We start from the raw sequence: 15,082 nt of genomic DNA, 5'->3' as shown, positions 1-15,082 counted from the left end.
TGAATTTAATCAATATTAACAAAAGAGAATTATAATTATATTATAACAATTACAATTCTGTGACAGCTAATATAAAATATTAGATAATTAAATTTACACTATCAATCATATTTGGGACATATATTTGTATAAAATATGTATTGTTTCCTAAAATAAAATTTACATAGAATTAATATTAATTAATTCACGGCCTTCTTCGTCCTTATTGAATAAATGGTAATTGATGAATTCGGAAAAGAGCAAAACGTTGAGCGCCCATTTTTCATTCTGACGTGCAATATTCAATGCGATTCGATGTTGCCTTATTTATTTAGCATATTAAAGGCCGCATATGGTGTACCATACCCATCCCCAAAAGATTGATCGAATCTACCGTGTACTCGCTATTCTGTTCCTCCTTTCTTTTTTTGACGTTCAGTCTGTTTCGCCCCCTGTGTAGTTTTTACAATTTATTTCGCATGTTCCTTTTTTCCAGACATGGTCACGACCTCTTCGTGTCACTTGGACAATTTATTGCGTTTTGTACGAGGACCCTCGATTTATTACAACATAAGATACGCCATTATTTCTATTATTTGTCATATAACACAGAAAAACTAAAACTGTTATTAAATTTTGTAATATTTCTTAAATGTCGCTTTTTTATAATCATAATAATAATACACTTAACCCTTTCTTTCTGAATGAACTAAACCATTTAAGCGATTAAATATGTTCACCAAGTTCATTTATCTCGTACTGGAATCCTATTAATGCTGATGAACATGCCCCAAATTTCCGAATAAGCTGCACCATCTATAAGATCACAGTTAAAAGGATGATGAATTATTTTATTAATGAATTTCATTGTCGCTGCCGACTCCCTTTCATTCCTTAATGTTACATTTAGATTGCACAGTTTTGTGCCAAAACATGAATTACAGACGTGTCAGAGACTATTATTTAGTATTGAAGTATTTATTGCGTAAAATTAATAGATTTTTAAAATGTATCAAAGAATTAATTCAGTTTACATTTGTACTTCTAAATTAAGTTTATTCTCTTCCTCGAATCATCCGATACCCATTAAAATATATTAAGATCCGATATTAAAAATTGAGGAAAACGTTATTCAAATTCCCACGATGAGTCAGCGCGGATCATTTCACCGATCCGACCTGAGTGCAATAAATGAGTCGGCGAGATAAAGCCGCAGATGCACCGATAAAAAGGAATACTTTTCGGAGGCCCGAGGCAATTGCGGATCCTTTTGCCGCCCCTTTGACTAATCCCTCGAGTGAACTGACCTGGCACTGACTGCGAAACAAATCTTTTACTCTGGATGTTTCAATCGTCGCGGTAACTTTAATTTCATTTTGTGTTCGGCGGATTGAAATTGGCTAATAACGATGAGGACGAATATTGCCTCGGAGGTTTTGAGCATTATTAATAGACGGCTGAACAATTACCTCTTAACTCAGTGTATGTCAGTGCGATGAAGACGATGCACAAACTGCCTAATAAAGGTTGCATCTCTTCTAGTTGGCTCGGTTGAGGCAGTGCATCTCGATGTATCTCATTATATCTGCATTATATGCTCGCGGCGCAGATTAGAGCTTTCCCACCACCAAGAGATTTATTCCATTAGAGTTTGCTTGAACGAATTATAAGATTAAACCGTTTCCTCGGATGCGTTCTTGATGATCCAGATGCCGCATAACCACCAACTAAAAGTAGAAATGTGCTTGGAAATAAATCGAACTCAACTGTCAGGTTAAGATAATTCAGATGGTCGCGTCAGTGTCGGTGACGGGAACCGTGATGAATCACTTTCAGATAACAAGAATCTATCCGGCGAACCTTTGTGCACGTCGGGAATATCATATTTGAATCAACAAGTTGCACGGAAAGCTGAACAGAAATATAACAGTATTGGCAAACAAATATAAAGTGCTCTGCTTTGGCCCACGATTGCAGTGTCATTCGAAAGCCTTTTTGTTTGCCTCCGACTTGTTTGTGTCGCTCGCCGAACTTCCACTGAAACAACATTTCGATTTTACGTTCTTCTTTCAATTTTTAATCCAACCAACTGCTAATTTGATGAAAATCATAACATAATTATATTTCTTTATTGAAACAAGATGAGACTTCAAACCACATGCGGTATTCGTGTGCCATCAATCTCGAGCTCAGTTTTTCTTCTGAAAAACCATAAAAAATCGCCAAAAAAATGTAAGCGGTCGAGTAATTAAATAGAGAAAGGCCGGACTAATGATCGTGTCGTTTCCACTGCGATCAATGTTTGTGCATGGTTTTTTTTTGGGTGTCTGGGGAAATTTCAGTACCAGAACGCGAGGAAAATTTATAACGTTTTCAGTTATGTCATTATTTACGATGACAACTTAGTTTTTATTCGTTCGGGTTGTAAACTCCGATTAATTAAAAAAAAAAACTGTGTAATCAATCAATGTTTTAAATTAATTTAACTCAACATGATTTAATTTAGAAACCAAATCTTTCTGAGTTTTTTTTCAGAGATAGCCTCCAATACTTCACTCATTATATTACGACACAGTGTAAATGGAATAATCTTGACTATTAGATTCATTAAAGTTTGTTGTTTGGAGCGTCAAGATTCGTCGTAATCATAACCTTAATCCAACAGCATCGGAAATGTTTACAAGTTGTGATTGGGATTGGTCGTCGAGCAATTAATCGTCATAATTGAATCTATCAACTCAACTCATAAATCATCTAAATTGTTCGATGTATGCGGCTAAAATGTTCATTCAGCTGTAGCTTCAGCAGCTGCTGCATTACTTGTTTATTTTTATCGTCGCCGGTTATTATTTTATTAACATGGCATTGGTCGATTGACAAATGTGTGTGCTACAGATTACTTTTATTTTTACCTATATTCTTCTATTCACAAGTAACACTAAAAGTTAGATTATTTTGAATAAAATAATTAAAATTAAATACTGATTTCATTTCACATTCAGAAAATGTTCCTTGAAACACATGTAAATCAAACGATAGGTTCGTGTGGATTTCATCAGTGTTTGAGACATACATTTTCCGGTGAATTACAAAATAAACTTAATCGCGTTTTAAACACGCAAAACCGCCCCGGATGCTAATGGGATGTCTGTTTATTCGGATTCGTTGCATTTTATTGCGGTGAATGTGTCTTGTGACACTAATACTAATGTCTTGATAATTGCTTTTCCGATTAGGGTGGTTTTGTTTGATTTTGACCGTTTTGATATCTTAATTTCATTTTTTAATTCATTGATTTCCACAAATGTGTATTAGCTTTAACAGATTTCGAAAGAAGAACAAATGATAATGTAATGGTGTATAAAGGGAACATTATTAACCACCGAAAACACATATAATCCTTAGAGTATTTGTTAATTTTAACTGAATTTTCATGTTGTGCAGTAATGCATCTATAATTCGAGTGCGAGTTTTAATTTAGTTACTAGTGCATTATTCATGATTTATTTGGCTACACTCCCTAACAAACACATACTGGTTTTGCGTAAAATACCGCATAACTTTGTATAATAATGTAACTCATGTATTACAACACTTAACGTTATTCTTAAACCGCGCATTCACCAAAATTTAAAGAGTGTATATTATGGCGAATGCGAAATTTTAATAATACGGTTCCCCTTTAGATAATTGTCGTAATGAGAGGTGAAATTGCTTTGAGCCGTGATCGCTGATTATAAAATTGCATTATACGGGACTGTCGATACATCCCAAGTTCACAACATGGTTACCAATTACAGTTTCTAACAGACCACAACATTATTAGCAAGTTAGTTATCGGAAAATCTGCCGCAATAGTGCGTTTATGATGTACCGTTTCGATTTATGCTGCCCTCATGTCGGCACCAGAATGTGCACATGTTTTGGGACAACGATACGAGACGGGAAATGGCGCATTGGCGGTTTTGTGATTAGCCATTGTTTGTTAACATTCAAACAACTGTCTATTTGAGAAGCGATCACACGAACGAATCTGCAAATAGACTCTGTACACTTTGCAGATTATAAACGTAAAATAAATGCGATGATTTAATTTGAGCAATTCACACCTTCAGTTAAAACGAAATTTTTATTATTTACTTACAACTAACAGTTGCATCGAAATTCCATCAACATCAACTTTAAATGCATCAAAAATATAGATATGCAATATATTATTTTGGTAAATCCAACAACAAATTTGAATTTTCTTACCTAATAATAAAAGATTAAATTTCCTTTTCTTAAACAGCTCAAATACACTCCAAATTCTTTGAATCTTTTTCATGTAATGCGATTAATGCGAAATAACTTTCTTAACTCAATTTCGTATAAATTTAAAGTTGAAAAGATTTGTAAAATATATATAACTTTAAATTTATTGGTATTTTCAAAGGAAAATATTTTTGTAAACTTCTCAACAAATTATAAATTATAACGAAGTGAGAGAAGATATTATAACTTATGATACCTATTTCCTCACGTAATGCCATTCGAAATGAAACTATTTCAGATTTGAGAAATATCTGATATAAGAAATTTCACACTTTTATATTGCAATATTAAAATTGAATAACACAGACAATTAATAAGATGTTTTTATTTTCAGTGGTGGTACCGATGATGTTCAACGTTCTATTGAACTTTTAGATCGGGTGCTTTCGGAGTTTGATGACGTCGAAAATGCGAATCAAGTTCAGAATGTAAGTCACATTTCTTTTTGGATAATTCATTTATACGGTTAATTTAACAGATTCAACAAATTACCACATCAACGTCGACTCCACAACTCCGCAACGAAAACAACACACCAAATTCTAGTACCAACACGGCGGCCATCAACTCTACGCCAGACGACGAGAGTCCATCTCTGGGCCACCAATCTGAAGACGACGGCTACATGAGTATGAACGGGAGAAAGGCTAAATTCAACCTGGGTAAATCAGTCGTTGTGCAACTTGACAACATTACCATATCAAATCGATAATTCCTTTTGTAGGTTTCAAAGCACTAGCAGAAATACCAGTGCACCACGAGACCATTCAACAGGTTCAAACTGTCGGCAACATAATTGACATAAATGATTATCCTCCAGATGATTTTCCTCCACCACCGGAGGAAGCAGAAAGACTAATAGCAACACTCCTGCCCAAGTAAGTTATTTATTAAATTTCAAATATTTTTATATAGTTTTTAGTTGTTCTGTTAAAAGCATTGTGCTTTGATAAAGATCGTTCGGGAACCGTTTACAAGTATCATTCAACGTTGCTGTGCTCAACTCTTATTAATCCTATTTCTTGTTTCGTGGGTTTACTCTCTTTTAAAGTGTCTTTAACCTCATACAATGTCCAAGAGGATATTCCAGCCGAGAGAGTCTTATCTGGAGATCTAAACTTATCACTTGAAAATAATAAAGCAATTATATTACTCCTATTCACACACTTAAACAAAGATTTATAATTAAATATATTATTTTAACTTAATCTTTTTTAGTATATCTCCATCACATAAACCCAAATCAACTAGCAGGAACAAGGGTTTCCAAATGTCCCAGTTGCCGGTCCGCATGGATACCATACCGCCGCCGCAAAAATTCCAGAACATTGGGGACTATAATCCAATTATCAATGGACTGCCCGATCCGATCCACACTGCCACACAAACGACATTGGTAAGCCACCAGTATAATAATCTACCCCGACTGAAATCCGTTATAATCCCATATCACATGTCCAATTGATTAGAAAAATTTCAATTTATTACAATTTCAGCCAAAAACGAGACATCAACGTCCATATGGGTGGGAAAACAACGATTTTACGTTGAGTCCTCCTCCACCTCCGCCAGGTTATCGTTTTGGTAGTTTACCTTTTCAACATGGCATGTATCCCCTTACTTCTCCCACAAGAGGACCCCAAAGAATATCACCATCTCAAAGAATATCTCAAAGAAGTTCTATGGAGAGAAGGCGAGAGGTATTTATTAAAAATGTTGATTCAATAATCATCAATTAACACACACACACACACACACACACAACATTTCAGGTTAAGAGAAGTTGTAGTGAAGATCTTTCAAGTGATACCGAAGACAATGTTTTGCGACCATTGAGTGAATTAGCGGATGACGAACATTTCTCCGACGATTCGTTGGAGGAAATGCTACCACCACCTCCTCCCAATTGTAATAAAAGAGCAAGCATTGCCTGGGAAGTTCCGTTGGATGACGATCCCCTTCTTCGCCCAGGTAATTATTCAATCACATATCGAGAGTCATTTTCAACATCATTACCTTCCATATCCTTCCCCTTTTATTCAGCAATCATAATTGCTTTCTTCCCCTCATTTCATTGTAGTAATTTAAAGATCATGACCCGATTGTGATGCATGAAGTACTAGCCTATGCATTTAATTGTAGGAAGTACTAAAGTTATAGGTCGTCGGAGACGAAAATCGGGAAGTTGTTCGAGTACCAGTTCCATACCGAACAGACTTAAAGAATTGGATGACTGGCCTGATCCGCCTCCAAACTGTACCACAGAGGATGAAGTCACGTCGCCCTTCTCGGATTCCGACGATCACGTGATACTCCCTCCGGAGGTTAATTCAAATCTGAGTGGTACCAGTACATATGTGATACGAAAGGGGAAAAAAGATAGGAAGTCGTTGGGAAATGTAGCCGGTTCCTGTACTTCGAATTCAAGCATCAATTCGAGGTTGAGTTCTGAGTTCAGTATACCAGCTTCGAGGTACAGCACTGATCTGAACTCGAGGCTGAGTCGTGAATTGAACACTCCAAATTCTAGGTAGTTTTTCCATATTTGGTTTTTTACAATTTTTTAATTCGTGCAACTTTTAGGTACAGCGTAGATTTAGGCACACCTCATTTCAGATTGAGTCAGGAACTGAACTCCCCAAAGTCAAGACTGAGCCTGGATTTAACAAATGCACGTCAACTGAGCCAAGAACTAAGCAGTTCTCCCTCACGACTAAGCATAGATTTATCTAGCTCTAGATCAAGCACTCCCCACAGTAAACACGGCGAGAACAAGAAACACAGCACTACGTTCGATAACATAAAATCGCTGATAAGAGAAGGGAAAATCGAGAATTATTCTTCGCCTAATGAGGAAAAAGTGACAGAATTATCGCCTCAGATTACACCCATTGTTAGAGTTGTGTCATTGCCCAGTCTCAATGCTGAGGAGTTTACTCCTACCAGGTATATATGGTACTATATTAGAAAATACACATAACATTAACATTCAAAACATGTTCTAGGCAACTGGATACAACAGTGGAAGAGGAAGAGGACACGGAAACGTCCCAGCAAAGCGCCGAAATTTCTCCTCTGAGAAAAATCGAACAAAACATCTCGGAACTGCTGGAACGACGAGATATCGAAGTGGTGGAGGGTGACAAATTTATTTTAAATGGAGTGGAGAACTTGTCTAAAGATAGAAAGGGTAAGAAGAAAGCTCCGTCCAAACCCGTGAGGGAATCAAAAATTGCAGATAGACACAAAATGCACGATTTACAAAAGAGTAGCAGTAATAATGAGATACAGAAGACGGAGGATTATTATAGGCAACTACTGATAGAAGGTAAACAACTGGTTTACAGCACCTCAAATTAAAGTTTAACCTTTTTTTAAAAGTTACCATAACCAAACTAACCCCTGTGCACCTCAAGTCGTTGTCAATAATATCTTTATAAAAATCCGCAGTAAGTCTCTCCTTTTAGTTGCCTCAAACCTTTTTTAGAACTGTTAAACTTCACTTTTCTTCTAGGTGGTACACCATTTCCGAAACGTAACGGCATCCAGAAATCAGAAAGCGCCAAGGAAATGTTGATTGCCCATAGAGAAAATCGTCCTTTAACCACGTCCACTTCTGCCGATTTTCCTGTTCGTGTGGAAATCCACCAGCATGAATTCCCTCCCCTTCCTCCGTCGCCTGTCGAAGAAGATGAGGATGAATATTCGGAGATATTAGCTCCAGGTCAGAAAGTCCAGTCTGAAAGCCTTCCCAAAAACCATGAAGCACCCTTAGGTATATTTTCGTGAATCCATTGAATTGCATATGTCTTAAATGCGATTTTTGCAGTGCCTCCCCATCGTGAACCTAGTTCAAGTAGTTTAAAAACCCGCTCGATGGACGCTAATTATAACCGTGGTAGGAGAAGCAATTATTACAACAGTTCGAATAGAAATATACCGCCAGAACGAAGAACTTTGCCAAATGATCCACAGGAGAAACGAAGAGCCTATCAAAAGAGGTCATCACATTCACCACAAGAGGAGCTGCACATGCAGACTTCCTGCAGTTTACCCGAAACGCCGATATTTGCTAGAGGTATACATTAAATACAGCAATACCATTAGTTAAAGATTGTTATCATTTGAATTAAAATTAGATCACTAAACATTAAACACTTGAACAAAGACAATGGGTTAAAAGTAAAATAATTACATTCAGTACTTGCAAATACTGATTATTGTTACTCGCTTTGACCGTGACTCAAGTATTCGAGGCGACAAATAAATAAATAAATTACTTAAAATGCGTTAATTTAAAAACATGCATTTGACTTATTCACTTTCCACTGATAACTATGTTTAGACACCAACAAATCTCGAAATCAGTACATTTCCTAGATAGTACTGGTAAATAACAATAATAATAATAATAATAATAATAATACTGTAGAAAGTTAATTGAAATAACAAAATCTTTTTGTTTTAGGTTGTGACATTCCAAGAACACCCCATAGAAGGGCACCAGATATTCCGGGCAGTCAGACAGCCCCCAGACAGAGCAACACTATGGGTAGTTTAAACACCATAGGTAACTTGTCGACCGGCGGTTACAGAAGAGGCATGTCCCACTCCGGACTCGAACAAGCCATGGTTGGAGCGGAATTGTTGCGGCTCGCAGGAGGACCCGGTATGAAAATATAATTAATATGTAGTTCTGTTATCTAAATGTATTTTCATTAGGTCGAGGATGGTACCCGAAGCAAAGACACAGGAGACCCGCATCTATTGAACATTTAGATAGGTTAGCTCCTGGCCAGAATCCTTGGGAATCGAACAGGAAGCCGCTTACACTCCCACCGAATTTAACCCCAAAGTTCTTTCAAAGGTCCCCCAGAGACGCTCTTAGAAGAGTAACAAGTTTATTGATTAGAAAAGGTGAGTTTTAATGTAAATGTTTAACACTCAAAACGTGGACTCAAATATATAATGCATTGAATTTCATACAAATTAATTTTATTTGGATAATTAGAATTATAATTAAGATTTTATATCTTTTAATTTGAATTTGTTTTGAGATTATTTTATTATTAATGTGTTTATGATAGACGCTCTTGACTCTATATAATATGATATTCAATTATTTATGTTATCTTTAAACAATATAGAATGTCACAGATATTCAGATAACATAACATCAGTTGCCACACATTGTGAAATTTATTCAAATTTAGTAATGAATGAGTTATTATTTTAAATAGTAAATGTTCAAATTCAAAGATTTATAGAAAAGTGGGAATATTTCTGCTACATTGCTTCCATCTATGGAGGAGAAATACGATATGAAGCTAAGACAGAAACCAAATCTACTCTATAAGTAGTTCCTTAAACCACCAACAGATGGCACCACAATGTACTATTTTGTATATATTTTCAGAAATACTTTATTTTTACTTTTTATTATTAATATTATAAAACAACACAATATTTTTGGAATAATATATACATTTATATTTAATAAATTATAGAACTAGGATATTCGAAATAGTGTTTAATTGATATTATTATTATTATTATTACGTTTTTTTTCCGTTTTGTAAGAAAAATATTCTGATATGTATATCAAAAGTACACACCTAGTGCAATTTGTATTGTTATAAACAAACTTAACTTGATATTTATATCTTATCTACAACAGAAAATTTGTCAGACATCTGCATGTTTAACCTTGACAATGTGGTCTTATTTCAAAAATGACTAACCGTTCTATGTATAAAGAAAATTCTCTATTACTATTGGGATTCGTTTATTTACCTACTTTAAGTCTGTAAATAATAAATAAAATAAATATATTTCGTAGTATTTAAAATTAAATATTGAGTCGAGGATAAATTCATATTAGGAGGAAAGGAAGTAGAATATAACTCGTGTAAAATCGAGGTTGTTTTATCAGTTGTTAATCATTGTTACAGGAAACAATGGTAAGGAACCGAAGAAAGAGAAAGAGATAGTATCTCCAACGATTCACGAAAACGCCAATGGTAAGAAAACAATTCCATTTTATACGTATTATGTTTTATTATTTTATTTTATGTTTATCTATATCGCATACGTATTATCTATATTTTTTTATTTGACCTACATTATATATATAACATTTATAAATATAGTATTATCAATATTTTTATCTCTTATAGGTGTTATTACTGAAATTTGAATTGGCTTGTAAAAAATATTAAAAAAAAAATACCAAAATTATATTTTATATTTGGTATTGTATAGTTTTATTTTTTAAATCATGTGCTTATTATTATAAAAAAAACGTCCGTTTATTTTTTGTAGACTGAAAAGTCAAATAATACAGTTTAATACAGTAAAACTTGTCTGCATGAAATTTGGCATATTCATCAAATTACATTCGATATGCAACGATGCAATTTCGACATATAAATAATTATTTTAAAGAGGAACAGTGCGTTAATAATAATAATTGATAATATCACATACCAATTAAAATTAATTACCTTATAATATTTAAAATGAACATCGTCTTGGAGTATTTTCTAAATGAACTTCTTAAGTGCTAGACATTTTTATGGTCTAACTCATTTTGTTGTGCGTGACAAGATTTTATATGTGCTGTGGTAGTATTTGTCATGGTTTAATGCCCAGCAGAATGTTTAGATAATTTCAGGCAATCTAGAGGGACCCAAACAGCTGTATGTTAACCCTCGCATAGACACTCTTCTCTTAGACCCTTTAAATGTTACATTGTATTAAGAAAAATGTCTATAATTTACCTATTTTAAAACCGTTAATTAAAATAAGTACATTTTCATCATAAATGTCGCGTGTAGAGACAGACAGACAGACGTAAATAGCCCAAACAAAGCAAAAGCGTCCGTCACGAGTTCTATTCCTGTATTATGCGTAAAATCCATAATGAGGAAGCAAATAGCCCATTGTGTTTATCTAGCCCATTGGATACACGTTGTGATTATCCTTTCAGAGTGAATGCGACCAACGCCGGTTCGCAACGATCGATTTTCTCGCCCTTTCCGCATCTCTCCCGCACATACATACCCCACAACCGCACACCATCCCCATTGCCAAATCAATTCCGTCTGCATCCGCCCAAAAGTGGGAGTGTTAAACAGACACCGGCCATATCCAAAACTATTATTTCTGAAAAGTCGGAAATACCGTGACTCAGATCGCCCCGTGATGAAGTCTATTTCGGGAGATGGTTCATAAAAATAGGCGCACTCCATGCGGGGGTCCCACATCTTGACAATCTAAAGATAACATTCCGTTTTTATATTTATAACGCTAAAGAATACACTTGTGCCAAATGTCACGATAAACACACACTTTTATATTTAACATTATTATGCAAATGACCCAGTTTCAAATACACATTGTTCGCAATTCACGCGAGTAAGGTCCGTGATCGAACCGCTTTTTACTTTGTTACGAAGAACCCGCACGGTTTAGCAATAATTGGAAAACGCATCGGTTTCTACAGTTATTCCAAAAAGCCATTCGTTAGAGAATCTTGCTTTTAATTGCTGCTACTGGCCAATTTAACAATAACGCTGTTTGTTTGACTCTTTAACCGCTCTGAGCAAGTTATTAATGATAATATGTCCACATAATGATTCCAAAAAGTTTATTAATCATAATTTCCGGCTGGTGATAAAAAACAAATTGATTATTCCTTCGCTTTTAAAGTGTAGCACAAACTTAACAAATTTAATTATGTTTTTATCAAACATTATACTTTTTCTTTAAATTAACCTAAATGTAAATAAAAAATCAAAAACATGAATTCAAATGTTTTAGTCACATTCGTACAATCCTAATTTTCAGAAAAAAGTAAGAGTAGTAAGATTTCAAGTTACCCTCTGTCTCACCTGAGGTAAATTAATTTGGAAATTAGTCTGTTCCGCCCACAGACTAATCAATCAATTAATTATACAAATATTTTCATAGAGTCTTTCAAATTATAAAATCCAATTTTCTTCTATCGAAATACATTATTCGAAGTTAAAGTCATGAGCAGCGTACTTTAAATACAAAGTAGGAGTGAGAGTTTAACATGAAGCAGTCCCTTCTATTGATCCCGCGGCGACTCACGTACAACGAAAACAGGGAACGAATGAGAAAATTGATGGCAAGATAATTCGCAATGCTTACGCCGTTGTCGGAAGAAAATGCCGCATTCGAACGGCCCTTTATTGGAAAATGTCCGCTTCGTATCATTTGTTAATCACTCGACTCAAATTCAATTTAAAACTTCGCTGCCAGACTGTTGTATTCATTTTCGATATCTTCTTTTATTAATAGTTTTTATCTGATAAACTGCATCAAAACAAAGCAAAGTTCAATTCGAATTGATTTATAAAAGCAGTTGTGTTGCTTTCTAAAATCTGACAACTGTAAAAAGTTAATTATCTAATAATATGTAAATTCGGTAGCAATATTTCATTTTTTTCTCCACATAACATATGTTTAATTATGGCAGGTTTGAATTACATTCCCTCAACGTGTCCATTGCTATTTAAACAATCATCTCCTTGTTATGGTGGTGTTATAGACAACGTTAATTAAATTCATTTGAAATATTGACCTTTCTATTGGCAACTGTCAATTAATAAAGTTGTAAATTGGAACATTAGATTTTATATTTGATTTAAACTGCGATTAATGCAAGATTAGATAAATATCAACATAAAAATGCATCATTTTCTTAGAATTAACCAACTAAATTGAAGTTTAAGGATGATACTAAATATAAAATTTATAAAACAACACAGTACAGTTTGTGTGGGAATTCCTTAGATATAGCTGTTACCACAGACAGACAAATTATTTGGCTCCGAATCGAATCGAATGTGAACCGTGTGGTTTTACAGTTAGGTCCATTGGAACTTTTGACGTTTTTGTATTTAGTTTTAGTGCCGTCTGATAAATCGCACCGAAGCTCAGCTATTGTCCCATATGGCGTGTCTTCACTAACTGTACCTGCATTTTTCTCTTTCGTGATTGCCGACTGTTTGTTTTGTTCAAGAAATATGCCACCACGAATTGTCGTTCGTGTTGGTGCGATAAGACGGTTTTAATGGACATCCGGAAACGGGGCTGATAAATTCTGCCAAAGAACTTCACCATAACGCACATATTTCCGTTTTTAAATAGAAATAGAGTGCAGTGGTCAAGATAATGTTCATCCCTGTTCAACGTTTATTGGAATTGGAAGTATCCATATTCGGGTTCGAGTGTCCGTGGCTATCTTATCTGGATAACAACTGGTTGCCAGCAGGATATGTGTCATCGAGGCATGAAATAAACTAATGACGGTATATTGAAAACAACATTCCTCGAAATGTTCTTTAGCAAATGTAATTAATAAACAATGCCGTAAATACGCCTCATAAATATATTCGATAAACAATTACGTTTATGACTTCTGCTTATTATCGACGCAATAAACGGGGAAGATTGCCTATTGAGATTTTATCGCGTCCATCATTCATTTCAATTATTCATAAATCCTGAGAAGTTGTTTATTTTTTTAAATGTAACATGCTTAAAAGCCTAACGTGCAATTTTATCTTTTCAGTTTCCGGGGAAGAAACGCAGAAAAAGAAAGGCTTCTTCAAGAACTTCTGGAAGAGGTCCAGACATTACTCCTTAGAGCAACAATAAGACAGGTCGTCACCCTTTTAGAATAATTATAATTTTTGTGTACATTTTATATAACATCTACAATAAATAATTCACCATAATATTAACGATAACAATTCTAACCGAACTAGTATTACTATTATTTATACGGTTAACAGAAAATGAAAGCACTCCCTTAATATTCGTCGTCTGTATATATTATTTTGGCGAAAAATATGTTATTCGTAGAGCATTTAGTTTCCATACTCAATGTTATTAACCACGGTAAAACTAACAAAAGTAATAAGAAATCCGATGTATCCAAATTGTTGTAATCGTACCCGTTTGACTAGTTTAGAAAATTGGAAACATTTGTTATTTTTATATTACCTAAATATTTATACCTCTATCTAACTTCTGAACTATCGTATACCCGTAATAAAGGTGATGGCTTATAATGTATCCGGCGAATCTAACTTAACCATGTCAATAGAGAATGCGTAAGTGTTGGGCTTTGTGTGAATATTTAGATTGTACGAGGCATTAAAAAATTATACTAAACTTCTCAGCGGTTTCTTCGGTTTTGGCGTTCCCTCTGTTCCACATTGACAATCAAACCAACAGACAGATTTTGGGAGTATTCCTCCAAACATGTTTGTCTTTTTATCTGGGAACGAGTCTGCAAACATGTTTCGGGAATTACGGATTTAGATTGATTTAGGGAAATAATTTTCGCCAATATATAGTTACAGGCAGTACATAGGTGTAGATAAACAAACTAATTTATTACATATATTAAGTGTGACAAATTTTAGAATTTTCTGTGTACGTTGTGGATTTGCAGATTTTATTCATTTGTTCTTTTATTCATTATTATGTTGTTCATTAAAGCCATGTATAATTGTATATTGATTTTTAATTTATGCAAATATTTTTTGTGAATGAGTGTTTCAGTTAATAAAGTTTATTTAACAGTATATGTATTGTTTTTGTTTTATAATTTCAATTTCTATTTAAACCATTTATAAAATTCATTAATTCAATTTATTTTTTAGAAATATTTTATGTAATAGAGAAAATTGGAAATGTATTTAAATAATTTCTGTGTAATCGTTTAGAGGAATTTGATATTTCAGCAAATAAA

The 15,082-nt window shown here is 34.3% G+C and overlaps 1 protein-coding gene across 4 annotated transcripts in view; it reads left to right on the top strand.

The window, feature by feature from the left end:
* LOC109594264 (uncharacterized) overlaps positions 1-14,915 on the top strand; it is a 107,083-nt gene extending 92,168 nt beyond the window's left edge. For 3 of the 4 annotated variants that reach the window (XM_049966887.1, XM_049966886.1, XM_049966888.1), the window contains 15 exons: positions 4,628-4,721; positions 4,772-4,955; positions 5,018-5,171; positions 5,512-5,689; positions 5,790-5,993; positions 6,066-6,264; positions 6,436-6,823; positions 6,877-7,239; positions 7,299-7,621; positions 7,808-8,068; positions 8,123-8,371; positions 8,762-8,962; positions 9,016-9,210; positions 10,245-10,313; positions 13,895-14,915. In XM_049966887.1, the coding sequence (XP_049822844.1) occupies positions 4,628-4,721; positions 4,772-4,955; positions 5,018-5,171; positions 5,512-5,689; positions 5,790-5,993; positions 6,066-6,264; positions 6,436-6,823; positions 6,877-7,239; positions 7,299-7,621; positions 7,808-8,068; positions 8,123-8,371; positions 8,762-8,962; positions 9,016-9,210; positions 10,245-10,313; positions 13,895-13,980 (3,148 nt within the window). In that variant the 3' untranslated portion in view covers positions 13,981-14,915. The remainder of the gene's footprint in view (positions 1-4,627; positions 4,722-4,771; positions 4,956-5,017; positions 5,172-5,511; positions 5,690-5,789; positions 5,994-6,065; positions 6,265-6,435; positions 6,824-6,876; positions 7,240-7,298; positions 7,622-7,807; positions 8,069-8,122; positions 8,372-8,761; positions 8,963-9,015; positions 9,211-10,244; positions 10,314-13,894) is intronic. The other variant, XM_049966889.1, reaches the window with a different exon arrangement.
* The last annotated feature ends 167 nt before the right edge of the window (positions 14,916-15,082 follow it).

The sequence above is a fragment of the Aethina tumida genome, chromosome 4 (assembly GCF_024364675.1).
Source record: "Aethina tumida isolate Nest 87 chromosome 4, icAetTumi1.1, whole genome shotgun sequence".
Taxonomy (NCBI): Eukaryota; Metazoa; Arthropoda; class Insecta; order Coleoptera; family Nitidulidae; genus Aethina; species Aethina tumida.
Note: the sequence above shows the minus strand (reverse complement) of the source record. Positions and strands in the feature narration are given on the sequence as shown.